We start from the raw sequence: 21506 nt of genomic DNA on the forward strand, positions 1-21506 counted from the left end.
TCCATGTGCCCCCAAATACTTATAGTGCTTATTGGGCTAGCTAGGCAGAGCCGTAGACGCCTGCTTCTTGGGAGGAAAGCAATGACAAACCTAGACAGCATCTTAAAAAGCAGACACATCACCTTGCCAACAAAGGTCCGTATAGTTAAAGCTATGGCTTTCCCAGTAGTGATGTGTGGAAGTGAGAGCTGGACCATAAAGAAGGCTGAATTGATGCTTTTGAATTATGGTGCTGGAGGAGACTCTTGAGTGGACCGCAAGAAGATCAAACCTCTCCATTCTGAAGGAAATAAGCCCTGAGTGCTCACTGGAAGGACAGATCCTGAAGCTGAGGCTCCAAGACTTTGGCCACCTCATGAGAAGACTCCCTGGAAAAGACCCTGATGTTGGGAAAGATGGAGGGCACAAGGAGAAGGGGACGACAGAGGACAAGATGGTTGGATAGTATTCTTGAAGCTACCAGCATGAGTTTGACCAAACTGCAGGAGGCAGTGGAAGACAGGAGTGCCTGGCGTGCTCTGGTCCAGGGGGTCACGAAGAGTCGGACACGACTAAACGACTGAACAACAACAACAACAAGGCAGAGGCGTAGCCCCGTTCTGCATGCAGAAACATCCCAGTTTCAGTTGCGGCACCTCTGGTTAAAACTAAGGGCAACGGAGAAAGGCCCTCAGTCCTTGGAAACCTAATTCCTGTCAGAGTGGATGGCACGGGTTAGGTGGGCGGGTGGTCTGACTGCCAAAAGCAGCTTCTTAAGTGGGTCTGCACATTCCTCCCTTTCCATCTATTGCAACAAGCATGTGGAGTTGAACAGAACTGGGTGGGCAAAAACGACTTCCCTGCCGTTTTGCTATGTCTTACCAAAACCCCTACGTAAAATGGGGTGAATGACCTGGCTGCCTTCTGAGCTTGGGACAGGTGATTGCTCTATATTTCCCTTGAGTCCCTCTGAAGCTGGGGGGTGGGAGTGAAGGGGAGAGTGTGTGGTGGTGGGCACAGACTTTGGCCTGCCAAACCAGCTTGGCCCCCTGAGTTCTAAATTCTGTTAGGAAGTTATACTCCAGGCCCTCAAACCACCAGCCCTAATTCCTAGAGGTCCGTAGCTTGCATGGCATAATGGTCAGTGTTGGGCGAGACCAGGGTTCGAATCCCCACTCATTGGCCATGAAGCTCCAAGGGTGGCCTTGGGGGCGAGTCACCGCCTCTCTCAGCCTAACCTACCTCACAGGGTTGTTGTGAGGATAAAATGCTGAACATGAGTCACCTGGAACTCCTGGCAGGAAAAGGTGGTATATAAATGTAATAAATATGCAAGTATAGATTCCAACTGGACGCGGGTGGCACTGTGGTCTAAACCACAGAGCCTAGGGCTTGCTGATCGGAAGGTCGGCGGTTCGAATCCCCGTGACGGGGTGAGCTCGGTCCCTGCTCCTGCCAACCTAGCAGTTCGAAAGCACGTCAAAGTGCAAGTAGATAAATAGGTACCGCTCCGGCGGGAAGGTAAACGGCGTTTCCGTGCGCTGCTCTGGTTTGCCAGAAGCGGCTTAGTCATGCTGGCCACATGACCCGGAAGCTGTACGCCGGCTCCATCGGCCAATAAAGCGAGATGAGCGCCGCAACCCCAGAGTCGGTCACGACTGGACCTAACGGTCAGGAGTCCCTTTACCTACAGATTCCAGCAGAAACGTGCACATCCCTCCTTCTAAATTATCTAGCCAATACATGTATATTTTGTGTGTGTGTACCCCCCCCCCCCGCATCGTAATTCCTCCACCACGTGGCTTTTGACCTTTGTCGTCCTTATTTACATCTACAGGCACAGATAGGTAGCCGTGTTGGTCTGCCATGGTCAAAACAAAATAAAAAAATTCCTTCCAGTAGCACCTTAAAGACCAACTGAGTTAGTTCTAGGTATGAGCTTTCGTGTGCATGCACGAAAGTGTGTATCTGAAGTGTGTATCTGAAGAAGTGTGCATGCACACGAAAGCTCATACCTAGAACTAACTCAGTTGGTCTTTAAGGTGCTACTGGAAGGAATTTTTACATCTACAGGCCACATTCATTTGCTATTTATTAAATTTGCGAGTTGCTTTACCTTGTCCAGGGCAGCCCAAAGCAACTTACAGACAATAAACCCCACGCAAATACATTAAAAGCAAGAGGAATGAGAAAGGCATTGTCATTATCACTACTGCGAGAGCCGGTCATTTATTCCTTCTGACGGCTTAATGCCCTCCCGCCGAAGAGACCTGCTGCGTTCGGAAGCTTTCCCATGCCCTGCTTCCATCCTGCACTCTGCGCATGCTCCTGCTCGATCCTGCGGGGAGGTGGTGGCAGGGGCTCCTCCCCCTCCGCCTTCCTATTGGCCGCGCCAGCTGCGGACGTGGAGAAGCCGCCTCTCGCCCCGGCCCGGGCAGCCGCGCATGCGCGCCGAGCCCAGCCGGGCCTGCTCCTGCCGCGCAGGCGCCTTGACGGCTTCGCCGCGGCTCGGGAGCCGCCCGGGGCGCGCATGCGCACACGGCCGAAGGCGGCAACGGCGGCGCTGCTGCTCGTCCTCGGTCTCGCGGCCCTGCAGCCTCGTCTCGCCGGGCTCCGCCTCGCTCCGCGCTTGCGCGCACCGCCCCGGCCGCCTCCGCCCCTCCCCCTCCTTCCTGCATGCGTGGGCCCGGCGGGGGGCGGGGTTTCCGGGAGCGCGGGCGCCGTCGGGCCTGACGCGGCGGCGAGGATAAGGATGGCGGCCCTGAGGGGGCGCCGGTAGCGGCGGCGGCGGCGGAGCCAGGTAGGCCGCGCCCCCCCCTGCCCTCAGTGGTATCGCCCGGAGAGACGCAGGCGCGGACGCGGGGCACTGTGGGAGGCGAGGGAGGGGGGAGCGCGGGGCAGAACCATCGGGCGCGGGGGGGGGACGTGGGAGCGAACCATGGGCGCGGGGGGAGCGGAGGCGGCCGCGGGCGGGGCCTGCGCGGAAGGCCGAGCGGGGCGGGGGGGAGGGGGGAGGCAGGGCGCCCCTCCCCCAACTCGCGGCCTCTCCCTCCCTCCGGCCCTGGGAGGCAGGCTTGCACGCGGAACCGCAGGGTGGGGCGGGACCCCCAGGGGTCATCTAGCTCAACCCCGCTCCTCCGTAGCCGTGCGTTCGTCACGACCGAAGCATCCCCGGCAGGCGGCCGCTACGCCTAGAATCGGAAGAGTAGAGCTGGGAGGGGTTCCCAGGGGGTCATCTAGTCGTACCCCTATGCTAGGCGGCCATCGCAACCGAAGCATCCCGTGCAGATGACCCCTGCTCCCCTCTGGAATCGCAGAATCGGAAGAGCAGAGCTGGGAGGGCTCCCCAGGGGTCATCTAGTCGTACCCCTATGCTAGGCGGCCATCACAACCGAAGCATCCCGTGCAGATGACCCCTGCGAGAAGGGTAGAGCTGGGAGGGGTTGCCCAGGGGTAGTCTAGCCTAACTTTAGTGACAGCTAAAGAATACCCAACGGAGGGCTTCCCACTCCGCCCACCATGCTCCATTGGGTGCCCCCTCCAGAGAGACTCTGTTCCACTACCTCGCTGCCTCTGGGCTGGGTCTCCAGATGCCAGCCAAGGAGGCCCCTTTGCTGCCACCCCTCACCACCACCACCACCCTGGTCACACAGCTGCTTATGGGATGGTATTGCAGCAGTTCTGGCCGGCTGGCCCTGCCCTGCTTCAGGTGAGCCGCTCAAGACACAAATTGCACTGCAAGGGGGTTGGGCTGGATGACCCTTGGAGGCCCCCTCAACTCTAGGGCTCTGTGGAATTGCCTTCCTAAGGGTGCTGCTAGGAGCTGCTGCCACCTGAATGGCAACCTAGGGCCTGTTTGGTCTCAACTCCACGCACCAAACTGATTTTTTGGGTGGGTGGGGGGGGGCGCAGTTCTGGGTAGGCTATCTTGACACCTTTGCTTGCTCCTTATGGTCAGTGCTACTGGCTTCCTACTATTCTTCCAAGTTGCTCATGCATATGTGGAGAAGGTATCCCATTTCTTCCTTCAGATGCTCCCTCATGGCCAGCTGATGATAAAAAGGGAGCCATAGGCTAGGCAGATGCTCCTGGTCACACCCAGCAAGGTATCAGCTCCAGTCAGTATTGCCTAGGGGTTAGAGCTGGGCTAGGAACTGTGTGTCCAGGGTTCAAGTCCCCATTCGGCCATAAAACTCACTGGGCGTGACCTTGGGCCAGTCTGTTAGCCTAACCTACCTCGCAGGGTGGTTGTGGGGATAGAACAGGGAGGGAGAGCTGTTTGGCAGATGCAGCCCAGCCAAGCAATTGGTGGAGGAGAAAGGGGATGAGGAAGGGTGTGTGTTTATGTACTGGTGGCGATCCCACCCAATGCTCTCTTAAGCACACCTGTATGATGCCAGGAGATGCCAAGAGCTGGTCCTCCTTGCCAGAAGCTGCATTTGGGTTGCCCTTGTGGCAAGGCTGCACCTCAGAGCTGCAATCTAGCACCAAGGTGCGAGGAGCTTGGGGTTTTGTTTTGAAGGGGCCTTGCTTTGGAAACCACCCCCTGTGTTTGGGGGAATCCACAGGGGCTGCTGTGGCTGGATGTCAGCTGACGTGCTAACCGCTGGGTCGCTGCCCTGCTCTGCGCCTTGTTTTGGGCCCTTCTCTTGACACATCACCCACATTCGCTGCCCTTTTCAGTCTGGTTTCTTTGGTCTGTTGGCCTTTGGATGTTGTTGATCTTGGGCCACAGCGCGCACGGTTATGACTCATGTTGGTCCCTTCTGTTTCTTTGGTTGCATTTGAATGCACATGCAGAGGGAAAGTTGCCTTTCCCAGCATCTAGACACTAAGCTGCTCTTACCGGTGTGTTTGTAGGATAGTCCTGAGAAACTGGCACTCTTTGCCACTAGAGCAGCAGACCTCGGGGGTGATTTTGGGGGGACTGAGGCATGCTAATCCTGCCAGTCCCAGGCTTTGGGTGCCTGCCAGCCTTCCCGGAGAGGTATTGTCCCCTTAGCTGAAGACCACATTCCAGACGAGAGCATGCGGCGCACAGCACGCGGGAATGGTGCTAGGCTTTTGCCCATTGAATAGGGGAGAGGGTTTGCCTGCCTTGTGGAGGTCGGGAGCAGATGAATCTACAGCTGGGGCCTTGGCTCTTTCAGACCACATTTTCTGCACTTGGGCAGTCAGCAGGCTTCCAGCACGGTTACCAGGCCCCCCTTGTCCTCTGCTACATGTTTCAGTCCACCTTGCAGTGACACCTGAGTGCTGGGCGTTTCAGGACGTCTAACTCGTGTGTTTTGGCTCCTGTGCATAGAAGCCCCCTGCCTTCTGCTCCTTGGGCCTCAATCCCTTCACCTGGATCTCTCAGTTGTGTGGGGTTTGCATGAAGGAGCAGGGTGTTCTTATGAAGGCCCCAGCAGGCCACTAAAAATAACTCAAGAGTCGCTGCTCGACATTTAGGAAATGTGCCGGCTGGCGGGCAGGCTTGTTGCTCCCGGACGGTGCGCTCACTTCCTCCTGCACGGCCTGCCCTTGGAATGTCTGCGCTGGGATGTAGCAATGGCCGGACTTGAAATTCCGCTCTCGGGAAGAGAGATCTTGAAGAGGGGAGCATCCGCTTTAGATGCCTTCCTGGAAAAACGAACGGTGGGAGGACAGGGTCCTGGTGGAATGTGCGGTGGTTTTCCTTTCTGTAATAAAATATATATATATTGTGAAGAAGCTGAATAAGTTTGATGGAGAGTAAATAAATTGCGTATTACACAGCCACAGGATTTAGGAAAAGGAGGAAGATTCCACAAGAGAGAAATGGGTCATTGGTGTGTAGGCTTTGCAGAGGAACAGCATGTGTGGGGAGAGGGAGGGGTCAGCTGTTTCTGTCTCCCCCCAGAGACAGCTTTGCCCCTTGGTGGTGTCGAGGTTCGGGGTATTGGGCCATGACTCTCTTGTTCCTCCAGCTCTTGCCCCCCTTTGGAGACACTTGAACCCATTTTGTAAATTTGGGTAAGAAGGAAAGTTCTCGTGGCCTGAAAGTAGTAAATCTGCTCTGCTTTAAGCCTTGAGCCGGTCAGTGCACCAAAATTACAAAAGCTTTGAAAGAATGAAAAGCATTCAAATGCAAAAGCTCAGATGCAAACTGTTGCCTTCACAGGTTTTGGGGCTCCTCCTAACTGTTCCCTGGGCCTGTTTGTCAAATACTTTCCCCACCTGTTTGTTGTTAATCTTAGCAGCTCACAAGTTAATGTTGACTGTAAAAAGCGCAGTTTCCTTTCCTAAACATCTTCATGTCCCCTCAGCAGGTTAAGCAGTGTTTAACTTCTTAGAATAGAGGGGTGTCTGTCTGAAGGCTGGGTACTCTGCTTGCGCCCAGAGAAGCTGCCCTGGCTTGGCTCTTAGCACCTCCCCTCTGGATCTCTGTTATGGTCTTTGCATCCTTGTGAAAAGAACAAATTACTTGCATTGCGCAAAACCAAAAGGAGCCCTTCCTCTTCCTTCCATCACCTACCTTCCTGGTGGTTGCTCTAAAGGCCAGAGATCCTGAGGCAGTCCACACTCTGGAGAAGTCCCTCCACAGAACTTGCCTTCTCCCTTTCTCTCTCACCCTCTGGCTTTTCCCCACCCCTGAGGATCATCTCGTCCAACCCCCTACATGTAGAAATATGCAGCTGTACCATACGGAGATTGAACCTGCGTTAGTAATTTACTACCTACCTGCTTTCAAATCATATTTTTTTGATGGTGACAGCAAGGAATTGACCATTATAATCGATTGTTTGTTTTTTAATGTAGGACTGTGGGCTGCATGAAATGCTATTCCTCCTCAGAGTAGACCCACTGTGATTAATCAACATGGTTAATGGAGGTTCATTAATTTCAAAGGGCCTACTCAGAGTAGGACAAGCATTGGCTGCCACCCTGCATGTTATAGATCAGGCATGTCCAACAGGTTGATTGATTTACCTGCCGATCGCGGGTGTGTCCCTGGTGTCGATTGCGGGTAATAAGTAAAGTGAAAGTGATTGCCTGGGTGTTCCTTATCCATCCCCCCAAAAAAGCTCAACAACTTTGGTCAACCATCTTCCTTAAAAAAAGGTAGATCACGGCCAATTTTTTATACATACTGGGAGTAGATCGCAGTCTCTTGGGAGTTGGACGTACCTGTTGTAGATTGCACGACCCCTTATACAGCCTTAATCCCAGCTGTTACAAAGGTTTTACAACAGGGCTGGGGGGTGGGATGAGGGAGGCATCTGTTGGCTTTCCAGATATGGACTCCATCTCCCATTGACTTAAGCCACCATGGCCAGTGGTCAGGAATGATGGGAGTTGTAGTCAACCAACACCTGCGTCCCTCTCAGACAGCTGCGTCCCCTCTTCCCTTAACTCCAATCAGTACCTCTCCCTTCCCTCTCTATCGCACTTGGTGTGTTTTTCCTCTTCCTGGGGACCAGACCCCCCTTCCTCCCCCCTCCTGTTCCACAGGGTCACATCCTGGAGTGCGTAAACAACTCTGGTGCTCGCAGTATCTGAGTCACACATGCTCTGCAAGTCAACAAGTCTCTCTCTCCCCCCCCCACTGCCTGCCCTCCCTCCCTCCCTGTGGGGTGAGCGTTGCTGCTCTTCTGTGTTCAACCAGGGAGAGGAATTGGGATTAGGTGCCCTTCCTCTCTCTGCAGCAGCAGCAGCAACAACAACAGCAGCTGTGGCTTGGTGGCCTGGGATGGGGAAGCAGCCCAACAGCCTATGTGGTAGGGAACAGGTGTACAAACTGGGGGGGGGAGAGGAAAGAGACCAGACACCCTCTCTGAGGGGTGCGCTCGTGTGTGCGCCTCTCCAGGGAATCGTAGAATCTTAGAGTTGGAAGGGACACCCAGGGTCATCTAGTCCAACCCCCTGCAATGCAGGAATCTCTGCTAAAGCATCCCTGACAGGTGGCCACCCAACTTCTGCTTTAAAGCCTCTAAGGAAGGAGAGTTCACCACCTCTCGTGGGGGTCTGTTCCACTGCTGAACAGCTCTTAGTGTCAGAAAGTTTCCTCCCGAATGTTTAGTCGGAATCTCCTTTCTTGTGACTTGAAGCCATTGGTTCGAGTCCTACCCTCCAGAGCAGGAGAAAACAAGCTTGCTCCATCTTCCATGTGACAGCCCTTGAGATGTTTGAAGATGGCTCTCGTATCTCTCTCAGTCTCCTCTTTTCCAGGTTAAACATACCCAGCTCCTTCAACCGTTCCTCATCAGGCTTGGCTTCCTGACCCTTGATCATCTTGGTTGCCCTCCTCTGCACACCTTCCAGCTTGTCAACACCTTTCTTAAATTGTATTACCCTTAATTGGACACAGCATTCCAGGTGTGGTCTGACTAAGGCAGAAGAGAGTGGGACTATTACTTCCCTTGAGTTGGACACTAGACTTCTGTTGATGCAGCCAAGAATAGCATTAGCATTTTTTGCTGCTGCATCTCAATGTTGACTCATGTTCAGCTTGTGGTCCACCAAGACCCCTAGATCCTTTTCACATGTACTGCTAGTAAGCCAGGTTTCCCCCATCCTTTATTTGTGCACCTGGTTCTTCCTGCTTAAGTGCAGAACCTTACATTGCTCCCTATTGAGAATCATTTTGTTAGCTTGTGTCCAGTTCACCAATCTGTTAAGGTCATTTTGAATTCTGATTCTGTCTTCTGCAGAATTAGCTACCCCTCCCAATTTGGTGACATCTGCAAATTTGATGAGCATCCCCTCAATTCCTTCATCCAAGTCATTTATAAAGATGTCAAACAACGGGCCCAGGACAGAACCCTGTGACACCCCACTTGTCACTTTTCCCCAGGTTGACAAGAAACCATTAATTCCTCACAAAAATATCATAGGGGACTTTGTCAAAAGCCTTACTGAAATCAAGATACACTATGTCCACAGCATTTCCCTGATCCACCAAGTTTGTAATTCCATCAAAAACGGAAATCAGATTGGTCTGATGTGACTTATTTTTGAGAAACCCATGCTGGGTCTTAGTGATCGCAGCATCCTTTTCTAAATGCTCACAGACCAACTGATGAACTATCTGTTCTAGGACCTCCCCTGGTATCGATGTCAAGCTCACCGGTCGGTAGTTACCTGGGTTTTCCTTCCCCCACTTTTTGAAGGTGGGGACAGCATTCGCCCACCTCCAGTCTGTAGGGACCTCACCTGTTCTCCAAGAATTCTCAAAGATAACAGACAAAGGCTCTGATATTACAGGTGTGGGGGTGGTTGTTTTTACCCCCCCCCCCCCCGCCAACACTCATTGATCATTTTCTTGCAACCTTCGCTTGGGCAGGCAACCCTCTGGGAAACAGGAGGAGTTACAAGGTTGTTTTATAGAACACCTTTGGCTGGGGGGATTCCAGAAGCAGCATTGGGTCCTGGGGTACGCCTGGCAGTCCCTGGGCCCCTGACCTAGACCACTGCACTGCCCTCCTCCCTGCCATGGCCTCCTGGTGACATCAGGAGCTTCATGTCATGAGATCTTCCAGGTCGCAGAGTCCCTCCTGCTTCCAGTTCTCCAGGCTGGAGCCTTGCAGGACCCCAGGTTCTCTGCCTTGCCCCTTCTGCTGGAGGAGTGGGCGAATCAGGCCAACAAGGACTTGTTCCTGGAGAGCTGGACTCGAGTTCTCTTACTCAGCTCTACCTCTCTTTTAAATCAGAACCAGTGAAGGCGGTGAAGGTCCTGTGTGAGTGTCTGGAGGCGGTTGGAGGATGGATAGCGGCTAAGAGATTGAGGTTGAATCCTGACAAGACAGAAGTACTGTTTTGGGGGGACAGGAGGCGGGCAGGTGTGGAGGATTCCCTGGTCCTGAATGGGGTAACTGTGCCCCTGAAGGACCAGGTGCGCAGCCTGGGAGTCATTCTGGACTCACAGCTGTCCATGGAGGCGCAGGTCAATTCTGTGTCCAGGGCAGCTGTCTGCCAGCTCCATCTGGTACGTAGGCTGAGACCCTATCTGCCTGCGGACTGTCTCACCAGAGTGGTGCATGCTCTGGTTATCTCCCGCTTGGACTACTGCAATGCACTCTACGTGGGGCTACCTTTGAAGGTGACTCGGAAACTACAACTAATCCAGAATGCGGCAGCTAGACTGGTAACTGGGGGCGGCCGCGGAGACCATATAACACCGGTCTTGAAAGACCTACATTGGCTCCCAGTACGTTTCCGAGCACAATTCAAAGTGTTGGTGCTGACCTTTAAAGCCCTAAACGGCCTCAAAGGCCCAGTATACCTGAAGGAGCGTCTCCACCCCCATCGTTCTGCCCGGACGCTAAGGTCCAGCTCCGAGGGCCTTCTGGCTGTTCCCTCATTGCGAGAAGCAAAGCTACAGGGAACCAGGCAGAGGGACTTCTTGGTAGTGGCGCCCGCCCTGTGGAACGCCCTTCCAGCAGATGTCAAAGCGATAAACAACTACCTGACATTCAGAAGACATCTTAAGGCAGCCCTGTTCAGGGAAGTTTTTAATGTGTGATATTTTACTGTATTTTTGGTTTCTATGGAGGCCGCCCAGAGTGGCTGGGGAGGCCCAGCCAGATGGGCGGGGTATAAATAATAAATTATTATTATTATTATTATTATTATTATTATTATTATTATTATTACTACTACTCAGAGAGAGGCAGAAGCAGGTGCAGCTCAGAACACCCACTTGGCTTTTACCCCTTCCACCCATTCCCAGAGGGGGGCTTGTGTTTAAAAAAGTAGCAGCAACAAGCCCAGACCGCTCTTTCCATTGTTTAAAACTTGCATTTCTTACTTTCACCAGCTGCCCTTTCCGCACAGAGGAGGGGTGTCTTCGCCACCCATTGCCCAGGTGGGTTTTGGGTTTACAGACCAGACTCTGCATCTTGCTGCCCGTCTCCCTTCTCAGCTAAAGGTCCCGGCCACTGGGCTCCGATAGCTGTGACTGTGACAGGTGCAGTCTCACCTTTGTTGCCTAAGCTGTAGCAACCTGCAGGCTGGACTACTGCAATGCTTTATATGTGGGGCTGCCTTTGAAGAAGGTTCAGGAAACTGCAGCTGATGCAGAATTTGGCAGCTGGACAGTCTGCACATACGACACCAACTCTGGCTTGACTGCTCCGCCTGCCAGTTAGTTTCCAGGCTCAATTTGAAGTGCTGGTTGTGACCTATAAAGTCCCTCAAGGACCGACCCAGACCCTGCAATCATCACCTGAGGCATTTAGTTTCCTCGCTTGCTGGCGTGGGATCTGTAAGTCCCACCTTTTCCCTGCCAAGCTGTGTTCTGGCTTAAATGATCTTGCTTTGATTGCAAGGAGCTGTGGGCCACTTTCCGAGAAAAGTGTCTAGTCAGTGTGACAAACGCCATTGCCTTTTTCCTGTTAAAAGGTGTTTTGTGGGGCCAGGGAGTAGCCATGCAAAATAAAGGGCTTTTATTCAGGTGCTTTTGAGTGGCGCTTCTCAGTCAAAGACACAGGAGGTCTGCATGTCGGGCCCCCCCCATCCCCATTTGCAGGCCTCTGCAATTTTCAAGAGTCTTCTGGGCTCTTTTCCTTCTCTCCCTTTTCCTCCTCCCTGGGCAATCCCTTTGCCACACAGTTCCACGCTGGGCACCAGCAAAGGTGGTTTTCTGGCTTCTGTTGTGGCCCTTCGGAGGCCACCTTTGCTCCCCACCTGTCTCCTCCAGCTGCTTGGGGAGCAAAGCCAGCTGGGTGGAGGGGGTGCAGCAAGAGGTCTGGCTCTCCCCGTTGAGCTCTTCAGGGCTCTGCCCTTTTGCCCAAATCTCTGTGCCTGCCTCCAGGAGTGGAGCCGCCGTGTCTGGATCTGGCTCCCTGCTGGGAGGGGGGGCATTTTCACTCTTACGTAAATGACTCCCAAGGCCTGTCGCAACCCCACCGCCACTGCTGTCAGCCTCAGCCTCTGGAGCAACACAGAAGGCCGCCAGAGCTTTGCACAAGCACCTTCCTGGCTGGGCAGGGGGACCTCTCACTCGGTGTCAACACACAAAAGCCAGGCTGGCGTCCTTTCGCCCAGTGGGCGACCTTCATGCTCTCGCCTGGCCTCAGCTGAGCTGCGTTTGGGCCGTGGGGCTCAGAGTGGGCCTGCTTCTGCCGAGTCTCATGAGCCCCACCCTGGGAATGAGGCTGGCCTCCCTCCAGGAGGTCCGGCAAGGCCAGAGCTACAGGGTCCTCCTCTTTGGTGGTCTCTGGCGGTTCCAGGAGGCTCACCCCTTTGCCAGGCACGCAGGAAGCTCCCTGCTGGGTCAGGCTAAAGTCCAGCGCTGTGTCCTTTGCACGGCTGTGGGGAGGCAAGTGCCCCTGGCAGGACGGAGAGGGAGCTGACCTTGGGTGATCCCCAGCGGGTCTGGTGGGGGCCAAGGGGGTCCGTCCTGTTGCACAACCCTGGAACCGGGACTCTGGGGGTGCTTGATTGCTCCCTGCCCATTGAAAACCCTGTCTGCACTGAGCTGGCTGGTGAATTGGGGGTGAGGGGGAGGCAAAAAGCTAGCCTTCTTTCCGGTGTACCAGGATTCTCAGTGTGGGGATTTTTGTGGCACCGAGTGAGGCTTTAAACAGGTGTTTCCACCTGTCCACCCCCCCCCCCGGATTCTGAAACAGTAGAGGCCCAGGAGGACTGTGCTGGCTGGGGCAGTTCAACCCTCACCTGTTATCTGTGACCCGCCAAGGAGGAAGGGGATTCCTTGCCTCCTGCGTCGACAGTTGGGGTGGGTGGGTGGGTGGCAGGTGGACCTGGGGGGGGGGGTTGTTATACAGCAAACCACTCTGTTCACTTGGTCTCCCACCTTCAGAATGTCACCCAAGCATCAATGAACTGGCCCTTGGGAAAGAGGAGGGTAATGAAAGGCCCCCCCCTCCACAGTCCTAGCACCCCTCTGCACATTTGTTCAGTGCCCCACTCGCAAGTTGCATGGGGGGCAGCCCTTTCCCTGCTTCTCTGGCGGCATCTTTGGGCTAGTCTTTGAACCCCTCTCCCTCTTTAATCCCATCAGGTGCCTGGGATTAATCTTTCTCTAGCTGTTTGTTTTCCCGGCTGGCCAGGGCTGCTCTCCGGTCTGAGCATGTGCAGTCGTGGCAGCTCCCAAGGGCCTCTTATCTGCTGCTGGCAGTGCCTGTTATCAGGGGGGCAGATAAGGCCAAGGGGAAGTTGCCAGCAGGTGTAAGCATCATGGCGGGGACGGGGAGACCCCCATTGCCCTTGGCTTCTAATACCTCCCTAACAGGGCTGGGGGGTCCCTCAGTCACCCCAGCCTTCCCCTTCCTCTGTGTCCCATGTTGAAAGCAGCTGCATAGGCTTTCCTTGGTCCTGGAAGTGACAGCGTCTGGCTTTGCAGAGCAGCTCAGTTTCCTCTACAAGACCCCCTCCATTGGGGAGACCCGCCTCGCCCTGGGCTGGGCCAGTGGCCTATCCCTGGGGATCTGGACCTTCCCGAGGCTGGTGAGGCCCTCTGCTTCCACAGGGAGGCAGAATTAGCACCCGCTGTGACTCTTGAGGGATCCACCTTGTTTGGGGAAGAAGGTTTTTGTCAGGTGCTGGGGACACTAGCAGTGGGTGGGAGGGAGGCCCTATAACTCTGTGGGAGAGGGATTCTTCACCATCCCCAGAGGTAGATCAGCCTGGGACCCACACTGCCATTGTTCTCTTCTCTCCTGCAGGTCACCAGTCCACCCACGGCTCAGTGGGCAGAATCTAGTCCCTGTGAGCTCAACACGGCCACGTCAACATGAATGAGGTGTCGGTCGTCAAGGAGGGCTGGTTGCACAAGAGAGGTGAGCAATGTACACACACACACACACAAGATTTGACAGAAAGAGGGGCCTGAGAGGTTCTTGCGTTCCTGGAAGTGGGGGCCGTGCCCTGGAGGTTGCTGCACCAGGCTCTGGGTAGGACAGAGCCCTGTTATGTCTGCAGGCTTCAGTAGGGAGCCCGTCTCATAAGGCACCTAAGTTGTTGGGTGTCTGTTGCACCTCTGAATGAAGTCTGTGTTGGCTTCCTTTTGCTGTTTGCTTCTAGACAGAGCTTAGCCTCCCTCTGTGTCCCTGAGGGGCCTGTTGCTGCTGCCGCTGCCCCTCCGCTATGTTATCTCTGCATTCTTAGGTCTAAGTGCAGGTGTCCCCCTGACCGGCTCATGGAGAGAAGAGCGCTCCCCATGGCTGCCTCGCGGCTTGAGCTTCTGGGTTGGAGGAGCATCGGAGCCCAAGCTGCGCAGTGTGGGCCCCCTTGGAATCCTGTGCACAGTTGTAGTGCAAAAGAGGGGAAGCAGAATGGTCCTGGGGCTGGAGCAGCTTGCTTTGGGAGCTTTTTAGTTTAGGGGAAAGGGCGAGTGTTGGGGGACGTGAGAGAGGTCCACAGAATTGCGTGTGGAGAAAGTGGGCAGAGAAGTTTTTCTCTCATAATAATAATAATAATAATAATAATAATTTATATTAAAAACAGTACAGCATCAGACATTAAAAACTACCTAAACAGGGCTGCCTTCAGTTGTCTTTTAAAAGTAAAATAGTTGTTAATTACTTGACATCTGCTGGGAGGGCATTCCACAGGGCAGGCGCCACCACCGAGAAGGCCCTCTGCCTGGTTCCCTGTAACCTCACTTCTCACAATGAGGGAACCACCAGAAGGCCCTCAGAGCTGGACCTCAGTGTCCGGGCAGAATGATGGGGGTGGAGACGCTCCTTCAGGTATACTGGGCCTTTGAGGCCGCTTAGGGCTTTAAAGGTCAGCCCCAACACTTTGAATTGTGCTCGGAAACGTACTGGGAGCCAATGAAGATCTTTCAGGACCGGTGTTATATGGTCTTGGCGGCCACTCCCAGTCACCAGTCTAGCTGCCGCATTCTGGATTAATTGCTAGTTCAGGGCCCATCCAGTCAAGCAAATAGTTAAACTGTGGAACTCCCTCCCAGAGGATGCAGTGGTGCCCACCAATGCAAATGGCTTTAAAAGAGGAAGAGACAGATTTGTGGAGGAGGACAAGGCTGTAGCAGCATCTGCTTGCCAGGGTGGCTGTGTGCCGCCTCCACACTTTGCAGGGCGCTTGCTCCAGTGGATGGGAATCTAGAGTGGGGAGAGTCCTGCTCAAGGCTCCCCATTGGGGCAGCCGGCTGGCCACTGGAAGAAAAGAACACTGGACTAGATGGGCCATTGGCCTCATCCAGCCCGCTTGTCTTACGTTCTTGGGGTGCAGGAGTGCCGACTCCTTTGCACACGGTTAGACATTGCCTGCCTGACCCTTTCTGCCTGCAATTCTCTGCTGTTTGGAGGGCAGCATGGAGGTGGCCAGCATGGGCTTGGCGAGGAGTCATCCGTGGGGCACACGAGAGCAGAAGCTCCCTCCTTGTCCCTAGATGCCCCGCTCCCCGCAGTCTGTGCACGAATGAATGAATTGATTTATTTTGGTCACTGACCAGAATCCCGGTCTGTGCAGTTTTCTTCTGCTCTCCACATTTGGTGTTGTGCTTGGTGCCCTGGACTCCTTGGCTTTTGCTAGTCCTTGTGGAAGACAGACTGTGAAATCTGGGGTGAGCAATGGGGATGTTCATTGCCAGAGCCATGACTTTCGGCACAAGCCTCTTGCTCCTGAAACCCCTCTTTGTCCCCCCACTGCAAGTCCCCTCCTTCTCCCTGCTCCCTCCATGGCAGTCTCAGCTGTCCCCAGAGCTGCTTCCCACCCCGTAGGGCTGTGGCTCCAGCAAATTCCTCCTCCTGCTCCTGCAGACAAATATAGATAGCAGCTGGTGGCAGCAGCAGCCAGGTCTGCCCAGAGGCTATTTTGGTCCCTGGAGCCAGAGGAGCGGGTGGAGGGGGCTGCCTGGCCCTGCTGAGGGAAGCCCCCCTCTGCTGCCACCGGGCCCTGCTGAGGAGTGAAGGTGCCCTCGCAGCCTTGGCTTCTGCAGGCCAAAGGGGGAGCCTGGCCCTGGGAGAGGGCAAGGCTGAGCCACCTCTCAGAATGGCTCTTGCCAGAAGCCAAAAAAAGGTCTGGCTCTGGAGATGTGCTGGTAGGGGCAGCCCACCTCAACCCTGAGCACTGGAAATCCTCCCTGAACCCTCCAAAGCGGCCTGCAGGTGTTTTTCCAGGTGTGTCTTTAAGGAGTACAGAGTTGCCGTATTTTTCGCTCCATAAGACGCACCTGACCATAAGTTGCACCTAGTTTTTAGAGGGGGAAAGCAAGAAAAAAAATATTCTGTGCAGAGCATGTAAGCGGCTCTCGCTTTTCTTGCTTTAAACCCTTCCGTCCCTCCTCCCGCTTTGCTGAGAAGCCAGCAGAGCAAGAGTGATAGCTGCGCAGCGCCTCTTCTTCTGCTGGCTTCCCAGCAAAGCGGGATGAGAGACGAAAGGGAGCCCTTACAAGGGAGCGCTGAGCAGAGCCTGGCAGCGGCTCTTGCTGGCCTTTTCAGGAGGTGTGGGAAGGGATAGAGGGCAGCCCGTCAGTCCCTTCTCCCACCTCGCGGAAAAGCCCCCAAGAGCTGCACACACGCTCTGTGCGGCTTTTTAAAGGGAGTGCTGAGCAGAGCCTGTGTGCGGCTCTTGGGGGCTTTTCCCCGAGGAGGGAGAAGGGACTGATGGGCTGCCCTTCTCCCTCCTCGGGGAAAAGCCAGCAAGAGCACGCTCTACGCGGCTCTTTAAAGGGAGCGCTGAGCAGAGCCTCCCGCCTGCATTCACCCCATAAGACGCACACACATTTTCCCTTACTTTTTAGGAGGGAAAAGGTGCGAAAAATACGGTAATCTATGGAACTCGTTCCTGCAGGAGCTGGTAATGGCCACCAACCTGGATTGGACAGATCCCTGGAGAAAGAGAAGGCTTGAGAACAGGATGCTGGGCTTCATGGGGCTCCTTTGGCCTCATCCAGCAGGCTGCTCATGTCCTTATGACAGGGGTGCAGAGCCCGGCTCCAGGTGCCCTGAGGAAGCGGACGAGGGCCGGGCTTGGTCTTCTCAGCTTCCCTTGGCAGAGCGAGAGTCCCTTGCCAGCCTTGGAGGGGAATCTGCTGCCAGGGGCATCAACGCTGTTGGGCTGCAGGGCCTTTTCAAAGGCAGCCTCCTGGCAGGCACTCTGCACGTGCCTCTCGCCCCCTCAGGCCCCTCATGCCTCACCCTTCTGTTTCCCAGGGGAATACATCAAAACGTGGAGGCCCAGGTACTTTCTCCTGAAAAGCGATGGGTCTTTCATTGGGTACAAGGAGAAGCCGGAGACGTCAGACCACAGCCTGCCCCCTTTGAATGACTTCTCTGTGGCAGGTACGTCCTCCCCACCCTCCTACTACCCCCGCCCTCCATATTGGCAGGGACTGTGAGGCTCCCCTGGAGCTCCAGGCAGACTGCAGTTAGAACGCAGCAAAACGCCAACCCTCTCCCTTTCCTCCCACGATGCTGTGCTGGGGGCTGTACACGTGTTTTGTCCTTGGAGAAGGCCCAGCAGCCCCCTCTTCCTCCTCTTCCAGAATGCCAGCTGATGAAAGTCGAGCGGCCTCGTCCCAACACCTTCATCATCCGCTGCTTGCAGTGGACAACCGTCATCGAAAGGACGTTCCACGTCGACTCCCCCGACGAGCGGTGCGTCTGGCTTTGGAGCGGGGCACCTGATCCCACCCCACCCTGCTCTCTGGGCCCCTGGGGCAGCTCCACTCGGCCACCCCGGTTCCACCAGGGGTGGGGGCCCTCGCTTGCACCCAGCCTCTGGCTGCTGGAAGGGCTTCGTCCCCGATCCCCGGGCACTGGGACTCTCCCAGCCAGGGACTGGTGCCCGCTGGCCGGCCTTCGTGCCTGGGTGGCACGAGTGCCCTGACTTCCCCTGTGCTGCCCGCAGGGAGGAGTGGATCCGGGCCATACAAATGGTCGCCAACAGCTTGAAGAACCAGGAGCCGGAAGAGGACAGGATGGACTACAAGTGCGGCTCTCCCAGCGACAGCACAGGCGCCGAGGAGATGGAGGTGGCCGTGACCAAGACCCGGGCCAAGGCGGTAAGGAGGGGGCGGGGCGGGGGCTTCCTTCCACTTTGGCTCAGCGGAGTAGGAGGACACAGAAGCTGTTTCCCCGCCAGCTTCGCCAGTCTTTGCCACGCGGCGTTTAACCAGGGACATGGACTCAAAATGTTCAAGCTTTTCAAATGGTGAAGGTGCCTAGTCCCCCCCCCGCCCCCCCCCTGGCGGCTGATAATGGCCAGCAGCAGCCCTGTGTTTTTTCCTTTAAAAATAAATAATATTTTAAAAATAAATAAATTCTAAACAATAAAGAACAAGAAGCATCCTCGTTCTGAAACGGAAGGTGTAAAACACAAAAACTGGAATTCATGTAGGAGCAGCACACGCGATAACCGATTTGGTGTAAAGCCAATATAACATATGGAACTATGAAAGAATGGGACAAAATAATCAAACTACGTATAATATATAGTATACCAAATCATGATACATGTTAAAAAAAAATGAAACAAAATGGAAATACAGTGCGCTGTTTTAAACAGCGGATGCTTTGAGATGGACTGAAGTAATAAAAGGAATTAAGCTTTAATTCTGAATATTGATATAACAATGGCACTATTGCTAGAAGAGATGCTGTTGTTTTTCCACAGTTGAGCCTAGTTCACCAGAGAGGTGGGTGTGGGGGTGATTATGTCAGCCATGCAATAAGAATTCTGTACTCATGAAATCTATGAAGTCACCCCAAGTTGTAATGAAACTTACTCTCTTCATTAGTCCTCGTGCAAGTCTCAAAATGTTCAGACCTTCTAAACTGTGAAGGTCCTATGTTCAACCCAGCCTTGTGTTTTTCCTTTTTAAAAGACCATGAATGACTTTGACTACCTGAAGCTCCTTGGGAAGGGCACTTTTGGGAAGGTAATCCTCGTGCGGGAAAAAGCCACGGGGCGCTACTACGCCATGAAGATCCTGCGCAAGGAAGTCATCATTGCCAAGGTACAGGGCCAAGCGGGGGAGGCAGGCTGCGGAGTGACTTTGACGTGGGGGGCGGAGACACGTCCCGGGTTGCGGGGAGGCGGGATTTGCATCCAGGCAAATAGCAGGCCACGAGTCCATCATCAGAAGTCCACATGGCATGAAATGCCGGTCAGATTCCCACCGGGGCTGCACAGAGCCGTAGTAGCCTGTGGGTGACTGAGCAAGGGGCAGAAGAAATGAGAGAGGGAGGGAGAGAGGGAGGGAGGCAGAATTGAATAAATGGTCATGCTGGGAATCATTAGAGATACACCAATCCCCCCCCCAACACACTTCCAAAGAAGGAGGTCTCTGTGCAGCCCCACAAAGAGGAGCAGTGCTGGGTGGGTGTATCGCTTTGGTTTTTCCGCTGGGAATAAAATAATAATAATAACTAATTAATTCATTTATTTATGCCCCGCCCATTTGGCTGAGTTTCCCCAGCCACTCTGGGCAGCTCCCAACAGGACACTAAAAACAGAATAAAACTTCAAACATTAAAAGCTTCCCTAAGCAGGGCTGCTTTCAGATGTCTTCTAAAAGTCAGATAGTTGTTTATTTCCTTGACATCTGGTGGGAGGGCATTCCACAGGGCGGGTGCCACTACCGAGAAGGCCCTCTGCCTGGTTCCCTGTAGCTTTGCTTCTTGCAGGGAGGGAACCACCAGAAGGCCCTCAGAGCTGAACCTCAGTGTCCGGGCAGAACAATGGGGGTGGAGACGCTCCTTCAGGTCTACTGGGCTGAGCTGGTTAGGGCTATCACTTGTTCATGTCATAATGAGGCCGTTTCGGGTGACAATGCTTTCTTCCCTGTCTTTTGCAGGACGAGGTGGCCCACACTGTCACAGAGAGCAGAGTCCTGCAGAACACGAGGCATCCCTTTCTCACGGTACGTACACATTCGGGAACATGTGGGACGGAATGGGCGCCAGGCATCCTCTGATGCCCTGCGAGATTCTCTGTCTCTGCGGGTGGCTGCTTGTGGGACCAGAGGGGAGAAAGAACAGGGACTTGGTTCCTCGTATGATAGACCGGTGCAGGGGCTGTGAACTGGAAGTGTCAGGCCAGGAGCCAGACTTTGGGGTTGTACCCCAGAGCTCAAGAGGCCGACCCAGTGCATGGTGGCTGTCAAAACGACAAATTCCATGCTAGGGATCTGTGATGGTTATGGGTGGGTTACTCGTGCGTAATTGCCTTCAGTTTAGTCAGCTAGTTTGCTCAACCATGTTTAGGGTTAGAGCTCGCCCTCCGTGACCTGTTAGTCACTTGCAGAATCCGTCAGTGGCCGTTTCTTGAATCTCTTCCAGCATAAAAGCTGTTTGACCCCAAGTCTCCGCCTATGTTCCCTGCGCGGAACGCGTCTGCGCAAGTAAGGGGACGGCAAGGGCGTGCCAGCGCTCTCTCCGCTGGTCTCGGTTGAAGGGTCTCGGAGCCCTGACACCGATTCCTCCATCTCCCTCTCCTCTCTATTGGCGTCACGCTGAATTCCTTCCCCCCGACTGGTTCCCTCTCCGGCATCGCTCTGGAGACCTGCCTCCGCTGTTTGCTCTGATGTCAGTTCCCTGACAGGATCTTTAGGAAAGGGATTGAAAATAATAGTGCCAGTGTCACAATGACATTGCTATACAGATCTATGGAAGCAGTGAGGGCACTAACCTAGATGGCTTGAAAAGAGTAGGAGACGGGCTTCCAGTTTGCTTGCAAAGGGAAAATGGCGACGTGGTGCGTGTCATCCGCTTAAGAGACGACCGTTATCGGGATTTCTGGGCGATTGGGCGTGAGTGCCAAGGTTAGACACCCCCCCCCCAAAAAAGAACTCACGGATAGTGAGGTGTTGAGGGGACCAGCTGGGCTTGAAGAGGCTCGCTGCGATTGCCAGAGCCTCGCCGCTGCATCGGCAATGAGTTTAAAAGCTCTCTACCTTGCATGCATTTATCTTGCAGGATTTCAACAAGTGGTTGTCACCTGCGTACAGTTAAAACTGCACAATTTAGAAGTGCATAGGCTGTGATGGTCCCATATTCCTTTCCTTTGTCTTGGGAAGCACACAAACAAGACCTGTCAGCAGCAGCTGCCTGGGAAGGCTCAGTGAGAGGGGCTGGGTGCTTGCTGCTTCTTCTTCTGCACCTAAAGTTTAATAATAATAGAAGGCTGCTGACTCTGTGAACTCCCTTTTCCAGGCGCTGAAGTACGCCTTCCAGACCAACGACCGCCTCTGCTTCGTCATGGAGTATGCCAACGGAGGGGAGGTCAGTGTCTGCTTTGGGGGGGGGGAGAGGGACACAGTCGCGCTCTGACAGGAGCTACGTGGCTGAGCACAGTTGCACCCGTGGCCCTGGGGTCCCCAGAGAATCGCCGTTGTCGGCTGCCGTCCTTCATTCTTCCTGCTGCTCACCTTCCAGATGTCCCTCTTCCCTCCCCGACAACAAGCTATGCTATCATAATGATTCAAAGGATAATTTTAGGTTATATGTTAGTGACTAAATTTTAATTTATATATTTTTTAACTGTTGCTATATCTGTCTTGTCCCTGTTATACCTAATTGCAAATTCAAATGTATTCCTATCGCGCTTTATGACTTCCTTGATATTGTATGTGGGCT

The 21506-nt window shown here is 54.2% G+C and overlaps 1 protein-coding gene across 1 annotated transcript in view; it reads left to right on the forward strand.

Moving 5' to 3' along the window:
- Positions 1 to 2625: 2625 nt before the first annotated feature.
- AKT2 (AKT serine/threonine kinase 2) overlaps positions 2626 to 21506 on the forward strand; it is a 28736-nt gene continuing 9855 nt past the window's right edge. The window contains exons 1-8 of the mRNA XM_081869207.1: positions 2626 to 2779; positions 13626 to 13739; positions 17082 to 17210; positions 17414 to 17525; positions 17779 to 17932; positions 18755 to 18886; positions 19727 to 19792; positions 21084 to 21152. Of these exons, the coding sequence (XP_081725333.1) occupies positions 13694 to 13739; positions 17082 to 17210; positions 17414 to 17525; positions 17779 to 17932; positions 18755 to 18886; positions 19727 to 19792; positions 21084 to 21152 (708 nt within the window). The 5' untranslated portion in view covers positions 2626 to 2779; positions 13626 to 13693. The remainder of the gene's footprint in view (positions 2780 to 13625; positions 13740 to 17081; positions 17211 to 17413; positions 17526 to 17778; positions 17933 to 18754; positions 18887 to 19726; positions 19793 to 21083; positions 21153 to 21506) is intronic.

The sequence above is a fragment of the Podarcis erhardii genome, assembly GCF_964252035.2.
Source record: "Podarcis erhardii genome assembly, chromosome: 7".
Taxonomy (NCBI): domain Eukaryota; kingdom Metazoa; phylum Chordata; class Lepidosauria; order Squamata; family Lacertidae; genus Podarcis; species Podarcis erhardii.